Below are 10,499 nucleotides of genomic sequence, written 5' to 3' on the forward strand. Positions count from 1 at the left end.
CCGATCATTTAGTATGTTGCTATTGCTTTCTTCATGACTTATACATGTTCCTATGACTATGAGATTATGCAACTCCCGTTTGCCGGAGGAACACTTTGTGTGCTACCAAACGTCACAACGTAACTGGGTGATTATAAAGGATCTCTACAGGTGTCTCCAAAGGTAAATGTTGGGTTGGCGTATTTCAAGATTAGGATTGGTCACTCCGATTGTCGGAGAGGTATCTCTGGGCCCTCTCGGTAATGCACATCACATAAGCCTTGCAAGCATTGCAACTAATGAGTTGGTTGCGAGATGATGTATTACGAAACGAGTAAAGAGACTTGCCGGTAACGAGATTGAACTAGGTATTGAGATACCGACGATCGAATCTCGGGCAAGTAACATACCAATGACAAAGGGAACAATGTATGTTGTTATGCGGTCTGACCGATAAAGATCTTCGTAGAATATGTGGGAGCCAATATGAGCATCCAGGTTCCGCTATTGGTTATTGACCGGAGACATGTCTCGGTCATGTCTACATTGTTCTCGAACCCGTAGGGTCCGCACGCTTAAGGTTTCGATGACAGTTATATTATGATTTTATGCATTTTGATGTACCGAAGTTTGTTCGGAGTCCCGGATGTGATCACGGACATGACGAGGAGTCTCGAAATGGTCGAGACATAAAGATTGATATATTGGAAGCCTAAATTTGGATATCGGAAGTGTTCCGGGTGAAATCAGGATTTTACCGGAGTACCGGGAGGTTACCGGAACCCCCCGGGAGGTATATGGGCCTTAGTGGGCTTTAGTGGAAGAGAGGATAGGTGGCCAGGGCTGGGCCGCGCGCCCCTCCCCCCTAGTCCGAATAGGACAAGGAGAGGGGGCGGCGCCCCCCTTCCTTCTCTCTCTCCTCTTTCCCCCTCCTGAATCCTATTCCAACTAGGAAAGGGGGGGAATCCTACTCCCGGTGGGAGTAGGACTCCTCCTGGCGCGCCCTCCTCCTGGATGGCCGCACCCCTCCTTTGATCCTTTATATACGGGGGCAGGGGGCACCCCTAGACACACAAGTTGATCCACGTGATCATATTCTTAGCCGTGTGCGGTGCCCCCTTCCACCATAATCCTCGATAATATTGTAGCGGTGCTTAGGCGAAGCCCTGTGACGGTAGAGCATCAAGATCGTCACCACGCCGTCATGCTGACGGAACTCTTCCCCGACACTTTGCTGTATCGGAGTCCGGGGATCGTCATCGAGCTGAACGTGTGCTAGAACTCGGAGGTGCCGTAGTTTCGGTGCTTGATCGGTCGGGCCGTGAAGACGTACGACTACATCAACCGCGTTGTGCTAACGCTTCCGCTGTCGGTCTACAAGGGTACGTAGATCACACTCTCCCCTCTCGTTGCGATACATCACCATGATCTTGCGTGTGCGTAGGAAAATTTTGAAATTACTACATTCCCCAACAGTGGCATCCGAGCCTAGGTTTTATGTGTTGATGTTATATGCACGAGTAGAACACAAGTGAGTTGTGGGCGATATAAGTCATACTGCTTACCAGCATGTCATACTTTGGTTCGGCGGTATTGTTGGACGAAGCGGCCCGGACCGACATTACGCGTACGCTTACGCGAGACCGGTTCTCCCGACGTGCTTTGCACATAGGTGGCTTGCGGATGACAGTTTCTCCAACTTTAGTTGAACCGAGTGTGGCTACGCCCAGTCCTTGCGAAGGTTAAAACAGCACCAACTTAACAAACTATCGTTGTGGTTTTGATGCGTAGGTAAGATTGGTTCTTGCTTAAGCCCGTAGCAGCCACGTAAAACTTGCAACAACAAAGTAGATGACGTCTAACTTGTTTTTGCAGGGCATGTTGTGATGTGATATGGTCAAGACATGATGCTAAATTTTATTGTATGAGATGATCATGTTTTGTAACCGAGTTATCGGCAACTGGCAGGAGCCATATGGTTGTCGCTTTATTCTATGCAATGCAATTGCGCTATAATGCTTTACTTTATCACTAAGCAGTAGCGATAGTCGTGGGAGCATAAGATTGGCGAGACGACAACGATGCTACGATGGAGATCAAGGTGTCGCGCCGGTGACGATGGTGATCACGATGGTGCTTCGAAGATGGAGATCACAAGCACAAGATGATGATGGCCATATCATATCACTTATATTGATTGCATGTGATGTTTATCTTTTATGCATCTTATCTTGCTTTGATTGACGGTAGCATTATAAGATGATATCTCACTAATTATCAAGAAGTGTTCTCCCTGAGTATGCACCGTTGCGAAAGTTCTTCGTGCTGAGACACCATGTGATGATTGGGTGTGATAGGCTCTACGTTCAAATACAACGGGTGCAAAACAGTTGCACACGCAGAATACTCAGGTTATACTTGACGAGCCAAGCATATACAGATATGGCCTCGGAACACGGAGACCGAAAGGTCGAGCGTGAATCATATAGCAGATATGATCAACATAGTGATGTTCACCAATGAAACTACTCCATCTCACGTGATGATCGGACATGGTTTAGTTGATTTGGATCACATAATCACTTAGAGGATTAGAGGGATGTCTATCTAAGTGGGAGTTCTTAAGTAATATGATTAATTGAACCTAAATTTATCATGAACTTAGTACCTGATAGTATCTTGCTTGTTTATGTTTTATTGTAGATAGATGACCCGTGCTGTTGTTCCGTTGAATTTTAATGCGTTCCTTGAGAAAGCAAAGTTGAAAGATGATGGTAGCAATTACACGGACTGGGTCCGTAACTTGAGGATTATCCTCATTGCTGCACAGAAGAATTACGTCCTGGAAGCACCGCTAGGTGCCAGGCCTGCTGCTGGAGCAACACCAGATGTTATGAACGTCTGGAAGACCAAAGCTGATGACTACTCAATAGTTCAGTGTGCCATGCTTTACGGCTTAGAATCGGGACTTCAACGACGTTTTGAACGTCATGGAGCATATGAGATGTTCCAGGAGTTGAAGTTAATATTTCAAGCAAATGCCCGGATTGAGAGATATGAAGTCTCCAATAAGTTCTATAGCTGAAAGATGAAGGAGAACAGTTCTGTCAGTGAGCATATACTCAAAATGTCTGGGTATAATAATCACTTGATTCAATTGGGAGTTAATCTTCCAGATGATTGCGTCATTGACAGAATTCTCCAATCACTGCCACCAAGCTACAAGAGCTTCATGATGAACTATAATATGCAAGGGATGAATAATACTATTCCCGAGCTCTTCGCAATGCTGAAAGCTGCGGAGGTAGAAATCAAGAAGGAGCATCAAGTGTTGATGGTCAACAAGACCACTAGTTTCAAGAAAAAGGGCAAAGGGAAGAAGAAGGAGAACTTCAGAAAGAATAGCAAGCAAGTTGCTACTCAAGAGAAGAAACCCAAACCTGGACCTAAGCCTGAAACTGAGTGCTTCTACTGCAAGCAGACTGGTCACTGGAAGCGGAACTGCCCCAAGTATTTGGCGGATAAGAAGGATGGCAAGGTGAACAAAGGTATATGTGATATACATGTTATTGATGTGTACCTTACTAATGCTCGTAGTAGCACCTGGGTATTTGATACTGGTTCTGTTGCTAATATTTGCAACTCGAAACAGGGACTACGGATCAAGCGAAGATTGACTAAGGACGAGGTGACGATGCGCGTAGGAAATGGTTCCAAAGTCGATGTGATCGCAGTCGGCACGCTACCTCTACATCTACCTTCGGGATTAGTATTAGACCTAAATAATTATTATTTGGTGCCAGCGTTAAGCATGAACATTATATCTGGATCTTGTTTGATGCGAGACGGTTATTCATTTAAATCAGAGAATAATGGTTGTTCTATTTATATGAGTACTATCTTTTATGGTCATGCACCCTTAAAGAGTGGTCTATTCTTATTAAATCTCGATAGTAGTGACACACATATTCATAGTGTTGAAGCCAAAAGATGCAGAGTTGATAATGATAGTGCAACTTATTTGTGGCAGTGCCGTTTGGGTCATATCGGTATAAAGCGCATGAAGAAACTCCATACTGATGGGCTTTTGGAACCACTTGATTATGAATCACTTGGTACTTGCGAACCGTGCCTTATGGGTAAGATGACAAAAACACCGTTCTCCGGTACTATGGAGAGAGCAACAGATTTATTGGAAATCATACATACAGATGTATGTGGTCCGATGAATGTTGAGGCTCGTGGCGGATGTCGTTATTTTCTCACCTTCACAGATGACTTAAGCAGATATGGGTATATCTACTTAATGAAACATAAGTCTGAAACGTTTGAAAAGTTCAAAGAATTTCAGAGTGAAGTTGAAAATCATCGTAACAAGAAAATAAAATTCCTACGATCTGATCATGGAGGAGAATATTTGAGTTACGAGTTTGGTGTACATTTGAAACAATGTGGAATAGTTTCGCAACTCACGTCACCCGGAACACCATAGCGTAATGGTGTGTCCGAACGTCGTAATCGTACTTTACTAGATATGGTGCGATCTATGATGTCTCTTACTGATTTACCGCTATCATTTTGGGGATATGCTCTAGAGACGGCTGCATTCACGTTAAATAGGGCACCATCAAAATCCGTTGAGACGACGCCTTATGAACTGTGATTTGGCAAGAAACCAAAGTTGTCGTTTCTGAAAGTTTGGGGCTGCGATGCTTATGTGAAAAAGCTTCAACCTGATAAGCTCGAACCCAAATCGGAGAAATGTGTCTTCATAGGATATCCAAAGGAAACTATTGGATGCACCTTCTATCACAGATCCGAAGGCAAGACTTTTGTTGCTAAATTCAGAAACTTTCTGGAGAAGGAGTTTCTCTCGAAAGAAGTGAGTGGGAGGAAAGTAGAACTTGACGAGGTAACTGTACCTACTCCCTTATTGGAAAGTAGTACATCACAAAAACTGTTTCAGTGACACCTACACCAATTAGTGAGGAAGCTAATAATGATGATCATGAAACTTTAGATCAAGATACTACTGAACCTCGTAGATCAACCAGAGTGAGATCCGCGCCAGAGTGGTACGGTAATCCTGTTCTGGAAGTCATGCTACTAGATCATGATGAACCTATGAACTATGAAGAAGCGATAGTGAGCCCAGATTCCGCAAAATGGCTTGAAGCCATGAAATCTGAGATGGGATCCATGTATGAGAACAAAGTATGGACTTTGGTTGACTTGCCCGACGATCGGCAAGCAATTGAAAATAAATGGATCTTCAAGAAGAAGACTGACGCTGACGGTAATATTACTGTCTACAAAGCTCGACTTGTCGCAAAAGGTTTTCGACAAGTTCAAGGGATTGACTACGATGAGACCTTCTCACCCGTAGCGATGCTTAAATCTGTCCGAATCATGTTAGCAATTGCCGCATTTTATGATTATGAAATTTGGCAGATGGATGTCAAAACTGCATTCCTGAATGGATTTCTGGAAGAAGAGTTGTATATGATGCAACCAGAAGGTTTTGTCGATCCAAAGGGAGCTAACAAAGTGTGCAAGCTCCAGCGATCCATTTATGGACTGGCGCAAGCCTCTCGGAGTTGGAATAAACGCTTTGATAGTGTGATCAAAGCATTTGGTTTTATACAGACTTTTGGAGAAGCCTGTATTTACAAGAAAGTGAGTGGGAGCTCTGTAGCATTTCTGATATTATATGTAGATGACATATTGCTAATCGGAAATGATATAGAATTTCTAGATAGCATAAAAGGATACTTGAATAAGAGTTTTTCAATGAAAGACCTCGGTGAAGCTGCTTACATATTGGTCATTAAGATCTATAGAGATAGATCAAGACGCTTAATTGGACTTTCACAAAGCACATACCTTGACAAAGTTTTTAAGAAGTTCAAAATGGATCAAGCAAATAAAGGATTCTTGCCTGTGTTACAAGGTGTGAAATTGAGTAAGACTCAATCCCCGACCAATGCAGAAGATAGAGAGAAAATGAAAGATGTTCCCTATGCTTCAGCCATAGGCTCTATCATGTATGCAATGTTGTGTACCAGACCTGATGTGTGTCTTGCTATAAGTCTAGCAGGGAGGTACCGAAGTAATCCAGGAGTGGATCATTGGACAGCGGTCAAGAACATCCTAAAATACCAGAAAAGGACTAAAGATATGTTTCTCATATATGGAGGTGACAAAGAGCTCATCGTAAATGGTTACGTTAATGCAAGCTTTGACACTGATCCGGACGATTCTAAATCGCAAACCGGATACGTGTTTACATTAAACGGTGGAGCTGTCAGTTGGTGCAGTTCTAAACAAAGCGTTGTGGCGGGATCTACATGTGAAGCGGAGTACATAGCTGCTTCGGAATCAGCAAACGAAGGAGTTTGGATGAAGGAGTTCATATCCGATCTAGGTGTCATACCTAGTGCATCGGGTCCAATGAAAATCTTTTGTGACAATACTGGTGCAATTGCCTTGGCAAAGGAATCCAGATTTCACAAGAAAATCAAGCACATCAAGAGACGTTTCAATTCCATCCGGGATCTAGTCCAGGTGGGAGACATAGAGATTTGGAAGATACATACGGATCTGAATATAGCAGACCCGTTGACTAAGCCTCTTCCACGAGCAAAACATGATCAGCACCAAAGCTCCATGGGTGTTAGAATCATTACTGTGTAATCTAGATTATTGACTCTAGTGCAAGTGGGAGACTGAAGGAAATATGCCCTAGAGGTAATAATAAAGTTATTATTTATTTCCTTATTTCATGATAAATGTTTATTATTCATGCTAGAATTGTATTATCCGGAAACATAATACTTGTGTGAATACATAGACAAATAGAGTGTCACTAGTATGCCTCTACTTGACTAGCTCGTTAATCAAAGATGGTTATGTTTCCTAACCATAGACATGTGTTGTCATTTGATTAACGAGATCACATTATTAGGAGAATGATGTGATTGACATGACCCATTCCATTAGCTTAGCACCCGATCATTTAGTATGTTGCTATTGCTTTCTTCATGACTTATACATGTTCCTATGACTATGAGATTATGCAACTCCCGTTTGTCGGAGGAACACTTTGTGTGCTACCAAACGTCACAACGTAACTGGGTGATTATAAAGGAGCTCTACAGGTGTCTCCAAAGGTAAATGTTGGGTTGGCGTATTTCGAGATTAGGATTTGTCACTCCAATTGTCGGAGAGGTATCTCTGGGCCCTCTCGGTAATGCACATCACATAAGCCTTGCAAGCATTGCAACTAATGAGTTGGTTGCGAGATGATGTATTACGAAACGAGTAAAGAGACTTGCCGGTAACGAGATTGAACTAGGTATTGAGATACCGATGATCGAATCTCGGGCAAGTAACATACCGATGACAAAGGGAACAACGTATGTTGTTATGCGGTCTGACCGATAAAGATCTTCGTAGAATATGTGGGAGCCAATATGAGCATCCAGGTTCCGCTATTGGTTATTGACCGGAGACGTGTCTCGGTCATGTCTACATTGTTATCGAACCCGTAGGGTCCGCACGCTTAAGGTTTCGATGACAGTTATATTATGAGTTTATGCATTTTGATGTACCAAAGTTTGTTCGGAGTCCCGGATGTGATCACGGACATGACGAGGAGTCTCGAAATGGTCGAGACATAAAGACTGATATATTGGAAGCCTAAATTTGGATATCGGAAGTGTTCCGGGTGAAATCAGGATTTTACCGGAGTACCGGGAGGTTACCGGAACCCCCCGGGAGGTATATGGGCCTTAGTGGGCTTTAGTGAAAGAGAGGAGAGGTGGCCAGGGCTGGGCCGCGCGCCCCTCCCCCCCCTAGTCCGAATAGGACAAGGAGAGGGGGGCGGCGCCCCCCTTCCTTCTCTCTCTCCTCTTTCCCCCTCCCGAATCCTATTCCAACTAGGAAAGGGGGGGAATCCTACTCCCGGTGGGAGTAGGACTCCTCCTGGCGCGCCCTCCTCCTGGCCGGCCGCACCCCCCTTTGATCCTTTATATACGGGGGCAGGGGGCACCCCTAGACACACAAGTTGATCCACGTGATCATATTCTTAGCCGTGTGCGGTGCCCCCTTCCACCATAATCCTCGATAATATTGTAGCGGTGCTTAGGCGAAGCCCTGCGACGGTAGAGCATCAAGATCGTCACCACGCCGTCGTGCTGACGGAACTCTTCCCCGACACTTTGCTGGATCGGAGTCCGGGGATCGTCATCGAGCTGAACGTGTGCTAGAACTCGGAGGTGCCGTAGTTTCGGTGCTTGATCGGTCGGGCCATGAAGACGTACGACTACATCAACCGCGTTGTGCTAACGCTTCCGCTGTCGGTCTACAAGGGTACGTAGATCACACTCTCCCCTCTCGTTGCGATACATCACCATGATCTTGCGTGTGCGTAGGAAAATTTTGAAATTACTACGTTCCCCAACAGCCAGTTGCATGCCACCAGACATGCAGGTGCAAGTGTTGTAACCCGACTACAACTTCGCGGGCACAAAACGAGTGCAATTAGGGTTAACTTGAACTTTTTCCCTACTAGTCACACGCGTGTGCCCTGTTGAACACAACGCATCCATGCACAATTACAACCATCACAACACGTGTGCAACTAGTGTCCAGCTGTTTTTTTCCTGCTAGTCACAGATGCGCGAATTGCACGTGACCCACTCATGCACAATTGCAACTAGTGTCCACATGCGCGAATTGCACGTGACCACCCATGCACCATTGCAATTGTGGCAACACGTATGCAACTGGTGTCAACCTTTTTTTTCTTACTAGTCGCATGTGCATGGGTTGACCACTATGCCCCCGTGCGTAATTGGAAGCGCCTAACTAGAAACTGGACAACTACAACTAAACAATAGCCCAGTGACCTGGATAAACGAGACATAGTCATGTCTCAACTAGATGAGTTCTAGGCGCTCTTAAGGGATATATGCTTTTGTATAGTTTCTCACACTTGATGGCGGGAGCAAAATACATGATGTTTTATGAATGGAAGGTGAACACTACAGTTTTTTTTTGTGAGAAGCACAATACAAACGCAGAAGCTCACAAACACATATATGCATTCATATCTATAAACACGCGCGCGTGCACACACACAATACCCCTATGAGTACGTCCAAGAGACTAAGCTGACTATTGACTTGGTCATCATAGGCGCCTCACTATCCACGAAAACATCACCTCCCACTGAAAGTATATTCCCTTTTTCTTTGAGACACCAAAGCGTCAAACCCGAGGTTTGAACTCTGTTGGACTTGGGGTATCACTGCCCTTCTAAAATTGTAATGTAGTACAAGATCATCATGCTGCGTGATATGCATCGGAAAGAAGGAATAGGCATAGGCGGCGGTTCTTGTGGATGCACAGTTAGATGTGTAAATCTGAAATTAGTTGGTTAATGCCTTATGGAGTATGGGGTGATTTAGCATAGACTTGGTTAGATCTTGAGCCTTTCTATTTGATGGTTCTGCAATGGCATCTCGGCATGTGCAGCGTGTTATATTCTTACTAGTTGCAAACTCGAAGGCGGTCAACCTTTTTTTTAAGTCGGCCCTGGAGGATCTCGATTTATATATTAAAAAAGGAGAGAAGAATTTCCTGGTTAATATGCAGAAAACCGGTTACTTTTTTCTGTGACAGTGAAGGCGGTCAACAAGTATTTGCTTTCATGAGGCATGATGAACAAGCTACTAATGCTGTCACCTTTTATTAGAAGTGCTTCAGTACACTCCGAAAACTGCAAAACAAAAAAGGTATTTTTCGTCCATCAAAATAAATCAAAAGATTTCGGCTCAAAAACAATCAAAAGATCAACCCCCAATTGTGTAATTAATTAATTGATTTAGGCCTATAATAACAACCAAAGCATGTTAATCACCATATTACAGTGCCAGCAACTTGGATAGATGGTTCGATAGACATTTACACAGATGCATAACTACACGTTAGAGTAATAACTTGCATAGATGGGTTCTCCAAGTACAGATAGTTAGATCTGCTTCGTGCCTTCATCCAACCACCATTGCTGTGGCGTTCTTGGGCGGGCCGCGTGCACGGATCGTCGGGGGCGGGGGCGTGTACTCGACGTACGGCCTGGGGAGCTCGACGTAGCCCTTGGTGAGCAGGTCGACGCGCATCTTGGCGACGAGGAACCGCGAGTTGTCGGGGTCGTCCCTCTTCTTCTCCGGCTTCATCTCCCCGTCCAGCATCCGCCTCCGCTCACCCAGCCACACGAGCGAATCCACCCCGGCGGGCGGGTAGTCATCAGCGCTGAAGGTCAACCGCCAGTTGGCGCACTCGAAGGTGGCGATGATGCTCTTGTCGTCCAGGCGAACCATGCCATGGGCGGTCGGGGTCGCGGTGGAGGGCGTGGACTCCCTGATGACCCTGTCGACCGCGTGGTAGAGCTGAAGCTCGTCCAGCGCCGCCGCCTCGGGGAAGGTTAGCAGGTTCGACTTGATCCTCTCCCGCTGCAT

At 45.0% G+C, this 10,499-nt stretch overlaps 1 protein-coding gene across 1 annotated transcript; it reads right to left on the bottom strand.

Annotated features, from left to right (window-relative positions):
* Nucleotides 1-10,031: 10,031 nt before the first annotated feature.
* On the bottom strand, nt 10,032-10,499 carry LOC147966244 (uncharacterized). The gene has a single exon (XM_087530766.1). It carries the CDS (start codon nt 10,497-10,499, stop codon nt 10,032-10,034), a length of 468 nt encoding a protein of 155 aa, XP_087386892.1.

The sequence above is a fragment of the Triticum urartu genome, chromosome 6A (assembly GCF_056163025.1).
Source record: "Triticum urartu cultivar PI428250 chromosome 6A, HENAU_Tu73, whole genome shotgun sequence".
Lineage (NCBI taxonomy): Eukaryota > Viridiplantae > Streptophyta > Magnoliopsida > Poales > Poaceae > Triticum > Triticum urartu.

What these genes read in the sequence shown, in the direction of transcription:
- LOC147966244 (XM_087530766.1), bottom strand. Translation starts at nt 10,499, where the DNA reads ATGCAGCGGGAGAGGATCAAGTCGAACCTGCTAACCTTCCCCGAGGCG.